This window comes from Sturnus vulgaris, chromosome 8 (assembly GCF_052056855.1).
Source record: "Sturnus vulgaris isolate bStuVul1 chromosome 8, bStuVul1.hap1, whole genome shotgun sequence".
Taxonomy (NCBI): Eukaryota; Metazoa; Chordata; class Aves; order Passeriformes; family Sturnidae; genus Sturnus; species Sturnus vulgaris.
Window position 1 is genome coordinate 34,862,281 of NC_142250.1, and position 16,379 is coordinate 34,878,659.

A 16,379-nucleotide genomic window follows, 5' to 3' on the forward strand; every position below is an offset into this window, starting at 1 on the left:
GAAAATTAAAGGGTTTCTTGATACATCTTAGGACAAAGGAATTTACTTTAAATCCATTGCTTCAAGACAATTTCTTTCATCATAATTATTTTCAAGAATCACATACTTTGAGATATGGAAAGCATAGTGCCAAAAGGAAGAAATCTTCAGAAAGACCTTGACAGAAATTGCCTACTCTTAAACTATCAAGTGCCTGTTCCTTAGAAGGATAAATAAACTGGTAAAGAATTTAATTCATTCTGTGCTCTCTGCAGCTTATCTATCAGAGTTCCCTGCCCATGACAGGGGGTTTGGAACTAGATGGTCTTTAAGGTCCTTCCCCACTCAAACTCTTCTAGGATCCATCAGTTGCTCTTCTGGAGCAATTTCAGTGAAATGCAGCAAATCTTGAATTCACTGATGCTTGTGCTTTGCAGTGTAATTCCATGGAAGGGACTGGATGATGAGGAAAGCTGCCAGCCCAATTGCTACCCACAAACACCCCGGGAGGTGTTGGGACATCACCACAGAACTGACCTCACCCGGGAGGACAAGGTTTCAACTCACCCAACTCTCAGCTTGTTGTGCTGGGTTCTTAAAGACTCACAGATACAAAACCTGACGTCTTTGAAGGTTCCCATTTTGCAAAGTTGATGTAATCTCATATATTCTCATATATTAAATTAAACATTTAATGAATGTTTAAGGTGTCTTCCTTTAAACAATAGCAGTTGTTTATGATCAAAGCTATTATAATAAATCAGTATGTGTAGAAAGGAGAAGAATCTTTTATTTGTATTGATCTTGTACATAGATGTGGTGTGGGAAAGCACAGATCTTGAATACTGCTAAAATCCCTCTGCAGTGTTGCAGCATGCCTAAGCCCCATGGAATGCCACATTTTTAATTACACTTTTCCTGTGGCATTCCACAGAACACAGAAAAAGTGATGATCAGCTTGAGAAAGAAGCCAGCTTGGGAAGTCTTCAGTGTTTGAAAGGGAAAATCTAAGAGAAATGGAGTTTAATATTTGTGCTACAGTAGAAAGCAGTGGCAGGGTTGCTGCAGGCTGCATGAATCACAGCCACCACAGAACAGCTCCTGTGAACAGCGTGGTAGAGATGCCAGCTAAGAGGATAAAGCAAACCTTTAACAAGCAGCTCATAAATTAGTTGTACACATCATTATCTTCCCAGAAACTTTTACTGAGTGCACTACCAGAAATGGGGCCCACAACATGAGTTTGCCATGACGACAAAGTGCTATAAAGATCAAGGTGGCCTCAGATGATACAGGGTCATACTGGAAAACAAAAATGGTGTTCAGGCTTAGTGATGCAAGAACGTTATTATCAATTTTTCCTCGGGAGGATCTCACCCACCAAATATTTTGCTAGACATCTTGTCTAGCAGCTCTGCCTATCAGTTGTAAAGGTGCTGAAAATCAGACTTTGCTCCCATTCCTGAGAAGTACTGGGGAGTACAGCCACATTTCTCATTCACTCCTGAGTCACCAGAGAACCATGCACCTCTCACGCTCTGCTGCCACCAGGAGGTGAGACTCACATGCTCCACAGTGACTGACCACAAAAATCAGTGATCGACCACAAAAATCAGTGATCTCTTCTGAACTAACTGTTCTGCCAGAAGCAGGGAGAGCAGGAGACCTCTGAGCTCTCTCTGCTCCATGTCTTGGGTCATCTCTGGCTCTCTCTCCATGGTCCTGCTTGACTTCAGTGAGGAAAAATCCACAGGTGGGAAACAGGGGCGTCTGTTCTCACCTCAAGAACCTGTGTGTAGGTAGCACAAATCTTATTACACGTGTTCTAATAATAATGAGAGAGAGAACAAGAGGGAGATTGCTAGGAAGGAAATAGACTTTAGTTTAATTTTCCAGTCATGTATTACACAACAAATCACATTGATTTCCTTCAAGAAAAATGCTTGGTCATTGACAAGTCAATAGATACATTTTATCTTTTGTTCCTCCATGTATTTAATTTTTCATTGTATTCTTCCAACTTTGCAAACTCAACTGCATGAATTGTTGTGGATATTTTTTTCCTTAAGTACAGATCTGAAAGTCTGGTTAAATTGACATTTCTCACATTTCCTGTGATGTCACTGTGTGCTTCCCGGTACTTTTTTCATTAACAGGTTAAATTAAGTCTGTTTCCAAAGTGATTTTATCGTCCTTGGACTCAGAATTGGCAGTAGTTTGGGCAGTTTGACCCCCAGCTGCTGCTGCCTGCTCACTGCAGACACTGGCATGTGCTGAATTACAGAATAGTTTGGGTTGGAAGGGTTAAAGATCTCCAAGTTCCAACTCCCTGCCATGAGAAGAGATGCCACCCACTAGATCAGGTTGCCCAGGAATGAGGGAAGCTCCTAACTTTCCTGTTCTCTCTGGAGTGTTTGAATTCAAAGCTCTTTTAATTTAATATAGATGCATTTTTTGCTTTTTACACATTAGAGTTACTCGTGATTCCCTTTAATATCTATATTCAGCTGTGAGTAAAGTCAATTTTTGTCTGTGCCTGAAAATATTGCACAAATCTTTATTCAGAATGGTTAGAGATAATGGATACTCAGTGGGGCATTTCTATAAATGTTACCAGTGCAAATGGCCTTATCTGGACAACAATTGCTGTTTCCAGGACTGCTTGGAACCCCAGCTGGAATAAATTCCCAGTCCCCACATCCCTAATGAGAATCAGCCACCCAAGCAGCCCCCACTCAACACAGCAGGGCGGGAAGGCTCTGTCCAAAGGGCTTGGAAGAATTTAGCCAGGAAAATTTTGGTGGCCTGGGATCAGAGCCACAAAATCAGCATTCCCATTGATGTGTCCTCCTTCCAATGCCATGCAGAGGTGCAAGTCATGCAAAATGGGGACCATGACTGCTGTGTTCTCTGGAAATAACTGTAAAACATTTTTGGGGAATCTGGGCTAGAAGTGACTAAACAGAATGATAGGAAGAAAGAGCATCTTGTATAGGAATCAATATTTCTTCTAAAGTTAACACAGTTTTGGCAAGGGTAAAATTGCTGGCAAAGCAGAGCCTTGGAAAGTTTATGAATAGCAAAAACCACATCTTGAAGGAAGAGACAATTTATACTATTTATTTCGACTTGTAACATTCCCTGTTTTTTTGCTATGGTTTACACTTCTCAAGGAAAAGAAGTTACCATATGACCATACCAGGGCACAAGCCTGTCTTTCCTGTCTTTTCCCAGGGATCTGGGTACACTGTGGGTAACCAACAGTATCATGCTCTGGGAACGTCTTACAGTGACAGCAAGGTGATATCAAGACCTGTTTTTTTCATGGACTAGTGATGACAATCACAAGTAGGAGGCCGTGAATATTCAAGAGAATTTAAGCCTAGCTCTTAACTGCCCATGAGTGGCCAGAAGTGGCCAGAGTTTGTCAGCAGTGGTAGGACCTGATGGCTCAGGCACTTGGGACTGCTGACTGCCTGGCCAGAAAGGAAGGCAGCTCTGGATGCACTCCAAGCAGCTGAAATGACTTCATCATTTGTAACTCTAACTGAAATTAGGGTTAAAAAGTTACTTTAATTAACCTCCAAGTAAAAGCATTCGTACAGCAGCCATGACTTCCAAACCCGTGACCCGAGGTGAACTTTGTGTTCTGTTAATAGCTCTGCAAATCACCGAGAAGACACTGGGTACCTCCTCTCGCTGTGGAAAGACAACCTCAGGTCATTTCAGCTGGCCCAAGCTTGTGGCTCTCACACCCTTGATCCCTGCAGAGCTGGAAGTCAGGAGGGTGATTTTTGCAAGAGAGGGTTGTCCCATCAATCACCTCCTCACAGCCAGCCTGGAGGAGATGAAGTATCACCCTCAGTTGCTGACATGCAACACAGGGACCGTCAAGATCCACAGCAGGTGGGCAAATAATCCACAAAGCAGACAGTGCTTCATCCAGGTACAATTAAAAACAATTAAACAGGGAATAATTTAAAAACCCTTTTTTATTTAGACCAACACAAGAGCTAGACAGGATTTATGAGCTAAGTTTTTTGGTTGGAAAGCCAGTGTGTACTTTAAAGCATTGTCAGAGACCGAGAGGATACAGTCTGGAATACTGTGTTGTAACAATTTGTAAAACTGCATGAGACAGATTTTTTAAAATCAATTACTTCCCATCCGTTCAGGGACAGATGAGCCCCCAGCTAAAATTCCTTTTCATTCCGGTGCTTGTAATGATGAAGATGAAATGTGATTTTCCTTCTAACAAATGCTCCAAAAAGCAAAACCAGATAAAGCATGTGTTTCTCTGTTATGGAAAATAGGTCTCAGCATGCTGGAAATTCTGTGTTTTACTTACTTTCTACCACAAATGCCCCATTTTAAAAGAAATGAATAATGTAATCATTTTCTCTGATTTATGTTTTCTTTACTGCCTCATTTGGCACTAATGCTGTGTTATTACAAGAACAACTGGTCTCTGCAAAAAGAATCCAAAACGTGTGAAGTCGTTGGGACTAAACTGCAGAGAAAGGCAGAGAGGCCGTGGACACGAGCAGCAGTTGAACACTTTCCCACTGACCAGGCAGATTTCCTTCTTGTCTCCCGATGACATGAGCTGCATTTTCCTGCACCTTCCCAAACAAAGCTCTCCTTCAGGTAGGGTGTCAAGAACGCGACGGGCAGTTTTCAGAAACGATAACAACGGAGGGCTCAGTAGAGTCCCAAGAGCACAGTCAGAGCCTGGGGATGTCTTCACTGGCGAGCATCCCTGGGATTCGACACGGCTGCCTGCACGCTCATCAGCATCAGGATCGCAGCAGTGCTAACGAGTGCCACAGCTCCCGAGCCCTCGAGGGTTCAGACGTGTGCTGGCAAGCCGAACAGCAACGAGGAGCATCTTAACAATGAACTTGGAGAAGAATCTGCAGGGAATTAGTGTCAGGCATGTGTAAAGAGGGTTACTTTTCCCATCTCCAACACCTATAATTACATCTCAAACGTGCTAATAAAATCCAGTGGTTACAGTGGGTTTTTTTCTCTGTGTGTCAAAGTTAAGCATGCTGCCGTGACGCCTAGGAAAAAATCAACTTTCTTACACTTCGAATAGCCACGCAACCAGCAGAAGTGATGCCGGTGTTCCCCGCTGGGTGAGAAGGACTCAGGTGCGCTCCTGGCTGCCGGGGGCTGCCGTGCCACCTCAGAGGTGCGGGGCGTAGAAGGGGCCGAGGTACGCGGGGCCCAGGAAGGGTGCGAAGGGGCCGGCGCCCAGCGGGAAGGGGGCGGCCGGCGGCACCAGCACGTTGGCGGCGGGGTAGGAAGGGAAAGTCTGGAAGGGCAGAGCAGCGGGGCCCGGCGGGCTGGGGCTGCCGCCGCCCGCCGCCGCCGCTGCGGGAGATGCTGCGGGGGCCGCCCCGTCGGCGCCCGGGTGCTGCTTCTTCCACTTGGTGCGGCGGTTCTGGAACCAGATCTTCACCTGCGTCTCGGTGAGGCTGAGGGACAGCGCCAGGCTGAGGCGCTCGCAGACCGACAGGTACCGCGTGGCTCGGAACTTGTTCTCCAGGGCCACCAGCTGCTCGTAGGTGAAGGCTGTGCGCGCCCGCCGCGGCTTCCCGCAGCCTGGCTCTGCTCGCCGCCGCCGGGCGCTCCGTGGCGAGCCCGGCTCCTCTGGCCCGGGTGGGCTCGCTGTCCCGGTCCCGTCCCCGCTCGGCTCCTCCTCGTCGCGCTCCTGCCCCCCGTCCTCGGCGCCGCTCTCCGCCGGGGCGTGCGCATCTAGGTGAGATCGCGGGGGTCGTCAGGGGGCAGCGCACCTTCCTCCCGTTCCCCCTCCGAAACCCGCGCTTCTGCTCCGACATCCCTCCCTCCCTCCCCCCAACATAAGGGCCATCATTAAAAATAAAAAAAAGGGAGAAAAATTCCGCCCGTCGTGCGAGAGCCCCCCCGCCCCCCCGGCGTCCCCCGCTGTGCCACCGCATCCGCGGTGGGGAGGGGAGAGCCGTCGATATGGATTTCTTACCAATTAAAAAAGAAGTTATTAAAGTCCCCTTCTGAAGCGAAATAAATCCCCTCCCCCCCTCCCCATCCCTGCGCTAATGGAGTTTCAGATTTGCGAGGGCCAGATCGATAGATGTCATCTATTAAAGGTAAGTTTTAATCGAACAATATTAGGATCAGGCCGGGAGAAGGAGGTTTGAAGTGGGCACCTGCAAGCTGCGGGGAGGAGATAGGCGGGAGTCGGTAATAGGATATCGATCACCGGGAGCTAAGGCATCCTCCGGTGGGGACGGGCTGAACAATTACCCAGCCGGCCGTCCCGCGGGCCGGGGCATCCGGCGGCTGCCGCCCCGGGGGAAAGGAGCGCCCGGGGGCCGCCCTTGCTGGGGGAAAGGAACCCGTGCGGTGCCTCGGTGAGAGCCGCGACCCGCCCGGCGCCGGGATGGGGCGGCGGCGCGCCCTGATGTGCGCGCTCCTGCTCGGGCGGCAGAGGATGCTCCGCACGCCGGGAGCCGGGCAGGAATATCGAGAACTTTTCCCTTTGCATCATCAAGACTTAAAATCCAGTTCCAGCCCCCCCTTCCCTCGCTCTTGCGGGACCCCGCGCGGGGAGCGCGTCCCGCCCGGCGCGGGGCCGAGGGTCCCCGTCTGCCGGCGCTTCCACCTGCGCGCCCCGCCAGCGCCGGCCGGAGAAACTCGAGCGCGTTCCTACCATGTGCTTCTAGTTTATTCCTCCCGCTGCCGGGAGCAGCAGCGTCCTTTCCTACTTCAACTCTTCCCAAACTTTTCTCCCGCTCGCCCGAGCGTGGGGCGCTGCCCCAGCTCCCCGAGGCCGGTTCGCGTCTTCTGCTGAATTTCTGGGGATCCAGGATGTCTAAGATGGAGAAGGAGATTTTATGATGGATGGGGGCCGCCTTGGCCCCGCGGTCCGGGCATTCCGGCATGCCACCCCACCCTCCGCGCTTCCCGGAGACCTGCTGGCTCCCGGCGCGGAGCCGGCGGAGCGCAGCGCCGGGCGCGGAGCGGGGCCGCTCCCGAGCCGCACGCTCGGCGCTGGCGGTGCGGAGTGAGCGGCGGGGAGGAGGAGGGTCGGCCGGGGAGGCGGAGGGGCGGCCGGCGGGGTGGGGGCAGAGGAGGGGGCAGCGCAGCCATTGGCACGCCGCCCCCGCGCCCCCTCCCCACCGCGCTGGCTCCGCGGGGGCGCAGCGGGCGCCTCCCTCCATCCCAAGCTCTCTGCGATAGGGCTTTCCCGTTACCTGCCCCAGGTTGGGCGGGGGATGTGCTGAGAGGCGGGCAGGAGAGGCCAGGAGCCCCTGGCACCGGAGCCAGGATCTCTGCCGGAGCAGGGATGCGGCTGCACCCGCAGCCCGACGGCACCTGGTGTCCCCCGGGGCCCGGAGAGCCACCGGCTGCACTTGTCCCCTCGTCCTCCGCTGAGCCACCTGCAGCTGTCCCGGTCAGTGCGCGCCCAGCGGGGTGAGCCTCGTGTTCAGAGGCACCCAGGGAGGAGGGATGGCTCCTGCATCCCTCTCCTGCGCTGGGCAGGATCCCAGCTCCAAGTGCTCCCTGTGCCAGCAGCCACTGGTGGAGATGTGAAGCTACTGCCTGGTCCTCAGGGAGAAAGGAGCAGCTTTTCGTTTGGGAGCAGCTTGGGATCAGTGCAGTTCAGACTCTGGGCCACTCCTGCAACTCTTCCATGGTGTTCACACTGTTCCCAATTATTAGGCAGGGGAACTGGGGCCTGCCTGTGCTGGAGGAGTTCTGACCCACTGAACAAACCCCTGACCAACCGTCCTTGTCTTGGAGGAAAACACTTTGTTGCCTGTTCACACCTAAAACTGGGACAGGGTAGGTGACAACAGGCCAAACCTCCCCACTGCAGTAGCCCTGTGACCACTTCTAGACAGTCCTGCTAATTGAAAATGGACTTGCAGTGTATTTGTGCACACCTGTATCTGTTCAGGGGGATGCTTTTCCCTCTCCTTGGCATTTCACATTGGTTGGTACCAAAATAATCAGATAGATTGAGGAAAGGCACCCTTCAGCCAGGGAAGGCAGCCTTCAGAAGGAATCTGCTACTCCACCTGCTTCTATTCCTATGGAAAGATGCAGAGCACAGCCCCCCTCCTCTTCATAGCTGCCTCAGCCTCAGCAGAATAATTCTTGGCATAGGCCTTAAGATAAGGGGAGAGCAAGATGAGATGATGATAATGTGCAAGGGTGATGTGATTAAAAGTAACTGTTAATGTTAATTATCCAAGAGCCCACTTGGCACCGGCCTCTGCAGTAGAATACCATAAGAATATAGAAGAGAAGGGAGCTCAAACCTGAGGAGTTCACATCCACAAGCTACAGGTGGCTAAAGCTTGATTTTGGGGATGTGGGACGTGGTGAACTGGGAAAAAAAAATCTGGTATATGCGACATTACAAATACTTCTGTTTGAGTTGTTGGTTCTGCAGGAGCTGGGAATGTAAATTGCAGCATTGAAATTAACTTGTGAGCTACAAGTCATTTTCAAATATCATCAGTTTCACATGTATATATACACAACAACCCACAAACATTTCATGCGTGTGGAAAGGCACATTCTCACGGATTAGTTCCAGCACTCTGAAGTTGGTCCATTTCCCAGCTCAGGCATTAAAATTCAGCCCAAGTGCTGTCTTTAAATTGCTTTGATGCTAGGTGGGTTTCAACCCTGACCTGTCCTGACGGCAAGTGATGGCTGTAACAAGCTGTGGATCAATATTCATAGCGGGTGTCCTGGACTGATAACACTATCCAAGACAATGTTCACTATCGCTGCAGACAGCTGAGATATTGTGCCATTAGTAATGTTGTTTTAAATAACCTGATCCATTTCTGAGTCTATTTAATGAATTTCACAGTTTAGATATTATCTTTAGGGAGAACCCAGAGGCTATTCCAGAAGCGGTGATGCAAATCAATGCTGCCAAGGCTCCTCTGCTTTCCTTAAAACAAAATGGACTATAATTCCACCACAGCTCCTTATACATTCTGGGAGTCGTGCGGTGCTATTGATGGCATTAGCGACGAGAAGATATTTGGGAGAAAACAACACTATCTGTAAAGCTGCAACACAGCTGACAACATCTTATCTGCGATTGTAGATACCATGTTATATGATGAGTCAGTGGGTTTTTTTTTTCCTTGGTTGTCATGTGAATCACAGAATGGTTTGGGTTGGGAAGGGATGTTAAAAATTTCACTCCAGTGGCATGGCTGGGGATGCCACCCACTAGGGCACATCCAGCTTGGGCTGGAAGGCTGGCAGGGATGGGGAGCAGCAGTCTGTGTGCCGTGCCCCGGGGCGGAGCGCGGCGGAGCGGAGCTGGGAGTGCATCTCATTTCCCGGGACTGCATTCATTTCCCGGGACTGCATTCATTGCGTTTCCCAGGACTGCATTTCCCGGCAGCGCCGGGCGCGCAGCGGGGCGGGAGCGGAGCCGAGACTGCGTTTCATTTCATTTCCCGGGACTGCATTTCATTTCTCGGGATTGCATTCATTGCATTTCCCGGGACTGCATTTCATTTCCCGGAACTGCATTAATTGCATTTCCTGGGACTGCATTTCATTTCCCGGGACTGCGTTTCATTTCCCGGGGCTGAATTAATTTCATTTCTCGGGGCTGAATTCATTGCATTTCCCGGGACTGAATTCATTGCGTTTCCCGGAACTGAATTGCATTTCCCGGGACTGCATTTCATTTCCCGGGGCTGCATTTCATTTCCCGGGGCTGAATTCATTTCGTTTCCCGGGGCTGAATTCATTTCGTTTCCCGGGTGTACATTCATTTCGTTTCCCGGGACTGCATTTCCCGGCAGCGCCGGGCGCGGGGCGGGGCGGGAGCGGCCATGGCGAGCTGGGGCTGGGCCCGGGCCGTGCGGGGGCTGCTGCTCGATGTCAGCGGGGTTCTCTACGACAGCGGAGCCGACGGCGGGGTCCCCATCGCCGGCTCGGCCGAGGCCGTGCGCAGGTGGGTGGGGGGCAGGGGGTCCGCAGGGCACGGCGTGGGTTAAACCCAAAGGGCTTTGACTGCAGCTCCCGCTGAGCTGTGTGAGTCCCGCGCAGGAAACGGGAGCTTTTGGGGGTCAGCCCGGTGCTTTTGGGACCAGCCTGGTGCTTTTGAGGATTACTGAAGCGAAGGGAGCCCGCAGATGATGGGGAGAAGGGTTTGGGGCAGCGCATCATCCCGCGTGGTTCTGTGTTGTCACTGCACAGGTGGCAGCAGAGCTGGCGCTGTCCCCCGGTAATCATTTTTAAAACATTACCTACACCGATCTCATAGCAAATTGATTCACTTTGCTGTCGATTTAGCTGGAACTTCTTGCAGGGAACTTGCAGCCCAGAAATGGAGAATTTCCGTGCTGGGGTTAATGATTGCCCAGCTGGGAAGTGACTCAAAAGCAAAGGGTGGCCTTGGTGAGTTGTCCCAGTGCCCACAGGTAGGGAACTCCTTCACTTTCAGCTGGGTGATGCTGTCCAGGTAACACGAGCTAAGTAACTTTAACTTAACTAACTTTAATTAATTAGGTTGACTCGCCACTGTGTCTATATTGGTCCTTCTTGACCAGAGGAGCAGGATGGGGAGAGCAGTAGCTGCAGGGGCAACTTTGTTTAAAGACAGGTATTGATTGTGTGCTTGTGAATTTCTGGAAGAGCATTTGGCTCTGCGATGTTTCACTCCCCCACTGTGGAAAATCCAGATCTATTTCACCTGGCAAATGCTGGATGGAGCTTGGAGAAACCTGGGATAGTGGAGGGTGTCCTTGTCCTTTTCAGGAGATTGGAACTTTAGTGTTTCTTCCAAGCCAAACCGTTCTGTGATTCTGCACTGCTGCATGTGCCCCACTTGAAATGTTTTAAATGTCTAAATTCTGAACCCCTGTGCAACACTGACAGCACTGCTTGGTGAGCATTTCTGCAGCTTCTGTCCTCTGGGGCCACTCAGCACAGACACACTTGGGATGAGTGCATTATTGAGCAGGAAAATATGCAGGAAGAAATCTTGAATTCAGTAAAATTAATCATATGAAGTTAGTTAAATATGTGCCTAAATGTTGGTGGAACCACATGGAAAGGCAGAACTGGAGAAGATCAAAATGAAGTGGTAATAACAGAACTTTGTGCTGCTTGCTTTTTTTTTTTCTCCCCATAACTACATCTTTGTTTATATTTTTTGAAACACGTGTAGGATGCACAGAGGATGCTATCACATGGATCAGAGTTCCCAGTGCTGTCAGAGAGCAATATCTGAAGTAAGTTTAAGGCTTATGGAGGCTCTTGGCCGGCTTGTGGTGCTCACCTGGCTGAGAGAAGCTGCAGGTGCCAGGACAGCCAAGGGGAGAGCAGCATTCCCAGGGAATTTAGTGAAACTAGGCAGAGGGAGAAATTGCTTCTATTGCAATCCTGTGGCCTGTGGTTCTTCCAGGGGATTGTGCATGTGCAGAGCACAGCCTGGGACAGTCCAGATCATAACCAGGGCCTCCAGGCATGGCCAAACCAAGCATAAATAACAACAACTGCATAAACTGTGTCACAGATCACATCATTCCTTTGGAAACCAGGGCATACTCAATAATACCTGTGTTGTGGTTCACCAGATGCTTTTGACATTGTTTTTTTGCTCCTCGATTTTAAACTTCATTTTCTATCAGGTTGCAGGCTGTTATTTAATAACCTTTGTCACTGCATTTGCTGAAACCTTCTGCATGGAGGCAACATAAACTGCAGTCTGACTTACAGTAACGTCAGAAATATGCTTATGAAACAACACTAAAACTCTGGCCTTGGGCTAAATGCAGGAAATTATGGGCTTTCTCTGGAAATCCTGGGAATGTCTAAAAGGCCTTTTTGCCTGTTAGTCACAGGAAGCCCTCAGCAGCTAATCTGACCTGTCTGGAAGGGCTGCAGGGGTCTCTGAGGAGGGTTTGGAGATGCAATCCAGAAATGAGCTCTGGAATGCTGTGCAGGGAAAGCTGATCAGGATTTGGTGAGCAGTGGAGAAGCAGTGGTCACAGCTGTGGGAACTGGGAACAGCAGAATGGAAAAGTGCCAGGAAGGGAAAAAAACCCCACTAAACCACTTTGTTCAGGTCATTCAATGTAAGTGAGGAAGAATAATCATTTTCCTTGGGTAAAGTCAAGTAGCCTTATTTATCTGCCTATTAGGTTGGTAATTGTTCTGGCTCACACCATTTAAACTCTTTATTGACTCATTATCCTATTGCCAGTTGATCATTAATATTTGTGTCTGTGTCACAGTACAGCTGGGTGGTTTCAAGCAGATGGATCAAAGCTAAAAGGAGCTCTTTTTTAATGAATTCTTTTTTTTTTAATCAATTAAAGAGCCATAATTGCAGATAGCAAGGAACCTTATAACTAATTCAAATTGCTATGATCCTCTGCTAAAGGAGCTGTCTGACATCTTTTACTGCATATATATGTCCAACAGAAACTTTAAATACCATTTTGATAACTCAGAGTACAGATAAGGACTCTTACAACAGGACAGCTGACCTGTTCTTTTCAGACTGTCTTGCTACATCATCTCCCCCATTACAGCAATTAACTTAGTGTAACAACATATAGTACACTCCAATGAAAATGATAAGTAAACATAATAATCTGTCATTGGTTTCATGTGACTGAAGCTGTGCTGACCTCCTAAAGCTACATTTGCTGCATTATTTCTCTTGTTTTCAGCCGAATTCTGCTGTGCAGTTATTTGAGTCAGTGTTTGGGAGAGCAGCAGTGTAATTTCTGCCAGCAGAATTTGGCTTGGTTTCTGTTTGAGATGGCTGCAGAGGGGTGCTTCCCTCGTGTTTGTTTGTTTTTAGCTAACATTACAGTCAGATGGAGCAGAAACATGGCCAGAGAAGCTGATGGACACTGGAACACCCTGAGCAAGGGGACATTCAGTAACCTCCCAGTGCTGGAGAGACCCTCCTGAGCAAGGCATCAATAGTCGGTATAACCTGTGGTGAAACACGTTGTGTGACAGCTGGGAATTCTTTGTTTATTGCTGATTTACCTGCAGCCCTGATCAATCCTACCTGTGAAATACTGAAGGATTCAGTGTGCACTGAGAGGGGGCTGGTGGGCTAGAGGCTGAGAAGGTTGAACCACAGGAGTATTTGTTGAGCAGAGCTTGTGTCCTGTGCTCAAGGGTTAAAGTGAATTTGGATCCTTGTTTCTCATCCATACTGTGGCAGCCGAGCACTCGTGTGCCAAAGGGTATTGGCACCTCATGATTTAACCCCTGGAGCCAGGAATGTCTCTGAATTCTCAGGAACTATTGTTATTTTTAGGTGAGGATATTGCAGCCATCCACTGCTGTAATGTAATATCTTTGTAATAACTTTGTAGTAACTTTGGCTAAAAAAGCCAAAAGTGGCTCAATAAGATAATTTTTCCCTTCAAAACTTTTAAGCCATAATGTTTCTCGATTGTTTAACTTAACTGTGGCACATCTTTGTTGTTTAGAAAAAGTTACGTAAACCCCACCCATCTCTTCCCAGCGTGTGCAGCTCCCTGGCAGATGCTGTGGAGCAGATCAGAAAGCCCCTGGACAAGATCAGAGAGGCCATCGGTGACTTAAAGGCTTCTCCTGGAGCCGGCCCTAACAGAGCCTCAGTGCCGTGCTGTTATTGTCTTAATCGATTTACACAGCATTGACACGAGGTGAGCTAGCTGCTTTTTATCTTACAAATAGCACGGAGCTGGTCCCTTACAAGACAGAAGGTGGTTAAACACCCATAAAAGATGCTCAGCCTGTGCTCTGGCATTTGCATTTACAGCTGTGTGCTGATAGTGTGTCCATTAGCATATCCATATGAAAAGCACACAGTAGTTGGACGTTTACAACATCCTGTTGTTGGGCTGGGACAGTGCATCTGTTAGCACAGCTTTGTACAGAGCCCTTGAAAAGGGCAGCGGAAATCTGGGGAGCAGGGAGGCTGGGGAGCAGCTGGACAGTCCTGTTAAAATAAAATACCTGGAGAGTCTAACAAGAAGAAGATTGTGAGGAGAACAAGCGGAACTGGGACTGTAAAACAATTCAGGGTGTGGGGGTTCAGACGAGCTGGGAGCTCACAAAGAGCCTTTTGGAAGTGTGTGTGCCACCAGGAGGAGGAAATCTTTGTTGTCACAGCAGATAACGTGGCTTAGCACAGGCTGTGCAGATGTTCAGAGTTCCAAGGCTTGCTGTGCCTTAGGAAAGGAGTTGTTTCTCCTAGAAAGAGACCTTCAAGTAAAGTATACGGACCCTTGTGTAAATATCTGTTAATTTGTTTTTGTACTTGACTCTCTTTGCACTTTCTGCCTGAAGAAACCCACGTGTCACTGCCCTCCTGAAGCAGCAGACACACGAAAAATGAAGATTTTCTGTATTGTCATGTGTGCTGTTCCCTGGCAGAGCCAGAAGGGGATCCAGGAATTGATCCTCAGTGGGGTCAGAGTTGTGGCAGCTGCACTCCAGTCTGTAACATTAGCTGTGGTCTCAGTTTTCTGAGAGCAGTGGGTGTTCCTAACCAATGTTTGCTTTCCTAATCAGCAGTGTTCATTATTTCTTTAAAAAGATTTGATTCCCTGAGGTTGTGGGTGCTCACCTGCTGTCTGCACAAATTGCATGAGTAAGTACTTGCATTTTTGGAGTTTACACATCATTAACCTTTAGGGTCTCTGAAACAGAATTCCTTCTTTACAGACAGGTGCTGTTTGTGTACAAAGTGAGAGCTCAACCCTGTCAAAGATAACTTGTTTTTGAATGAATTTTTAAGGGAGTAATTAGCAGCTTCATAGAATCATAGAATAGTTTGGGTTGGAAGCAACCTTAAAGATCATGTACCCCTTTTTGCACAGAATAAAAGCTATGGGACTATCATTCACTATGTTGTCCATAATTTTTTTCTTTCTTAATGCAAATAAATATATCCCAGACCTGTTCATGCTAACTGAATGCCCAAAGATCTGTTTCTGTTCTTGACAGCTTCCAAAGTGGAGATTTACCAGCTATTGAAGGTCTGACAGAGTTTACTTATTGAACCACTTGCAGTGTGGTTAAAGTCTTTTTGGTGTAATACATTAAGCTGATTTGGTAATCTACAGCCTTAAATGCATCTTGTAACTGAACTTAATGGACCAAAGAGATTTTTCTTATATTCTCCTTTGTGCTTCCTTTCTGCAGATTCCCTTCAGAAGCACGTGTTATTTTTATTAAATACTAAATTCTAGATTTTGCTGTTGTGGCTTATTGCTGCCTACAAATCTGTTGTCTTTGCTGTTCAGGGAGGTGGACTATGATTTATGGTGTTGGATAATTTGTGCAATAATTCTGGTATCCAGCTGTATTCCATGGCCTTTGTAGAGAATTCAGGACAAGATGGAATTTGGTTTTTTCTATCTGCAACTTCCAGGATTTCTTTCTACCTCTGAAAAATTCTAAGTTATCAAAATACCTAAATAAATATATTGGTGGGTTTTTAAGGTTTGCTTTTAGCTACAATTTAGTGATTTTTTTTTCAGGTTTTAGTGTCTCAAAGTGGTGTTTCCAGAGTCTTCACTTTTATAACTGTACCTTTCCTTATGTCATCCTTGCCCACCCTTAAGTAACATTGGCCTCTTCTTGTGGCTCTTTCATGTGTGCCTATTAATGTGCTTTTATTCATGTGCAAAGGTAATGCCCTCCCATTTTTTTAATCTTTTTTGCAGTCCCTCCTTTGGATTGCCTCCAAATTATCCCCTTCTATATTTAGAGAGAGGTGAGCCATCTGGGGCTGGAGAGGAAATTGTGCTCAGGAGATAGCAGATGTGGAGATGAGTTTCAGGCACAGGAATGTGAGAGGGACTGGGGCCAAAAAGTGCCATGTGTAAGGATTTGTCAGGGCAGCCTTGCTGCAGGGAGCAGAAAGTTGGATCACCAGAGAACCAGGGATTTAATGAGCCTGGCTGGACTCAGGGCCCATGGCAGGACACCAGTGAAGGCAAACACCAGGAGGTCAGGGGACAAAAATGGCATCAGAGATGTGACAGCAAGATTGAAGCAGTTTGGATGTGCTGTGATGGCAGAAATCAGAGGAAGGGAAAGTTTTGGGCACTGGGATAGAGAAGGAAAATCCTGGAGTTTTATCCACAGTCCTCTGATTCCATTGCACCCACCAGGTTAAAAAACACCAGGGAATTCAGTGTTTGCATGGAATTAGGAGAGGTTTGTACCATGTAAGGATGGGCAAAGGCACTTATGGCCTCCTTCAGGCTTCTGAAATAATGACTTTGCCTGTTGTTATTGCAGAAGCTGAAATAGCCACTGGAATGGCAGGAATAGGGATTTGCAGAGAAAATACACCACATTTTTACCCAAAATACACTTTTTAAGCAGAGAAAATCTGCTTTCCT

General features: G+C 48.2%; 2 protein-coding genes across 3 annotated transcripts in view; one reads left to right on the forward strand and one right to left on the reverse strand.

Moving 5' to 3' along the window:
- Positions 1-5,167: 5,167 nt before the first annotated feature.
- NKX1-2 (NK1 homeobox 2) lies at positions 5,168-7,184 on the reverse strand. Its single transcript, XM_014879592.2, has 2 exons — positions 6,674-7,184; positions 5,168-5,739 (listed from the first exon to the last, which is right to left on the reverse strand). The coding sequence occupies exons 1-2, from the start codon at positions 7,182-7,184 to the stop codon at positions 5,168-5,170; spliced, it is 1,083 nt and encodes a 360-aa protein (XP_014735078.2).
- A 2,635-nt stretch (positions 7,185-9,819) lies between these two features.
- LHPP (phospholysine phosphohistidine inorganic pyrophosphate phosphatase) overlaps positions 9,820-16,379 on the forward strand; it is a 72,259-nt gene continuing 65,699 nt past the window's right edge. Inside the window, exon 1 of one of the 2 annotated variants that reach the window (XM_014879611.2) lies at positions 9,820-9,961. In XM_014879611.2, coding sequence (XP_014735097.1) covers positions 9,840-9,961 — 122 coding nt within the window. In that variant the 5' untranslated portion in view covers positions 9,820-9,839. The remainder of the gene's footprint in view (positions 9,962-16,379) is intronic. The other variant, XM_088169431.1, reaches the window with a different exon arrangement.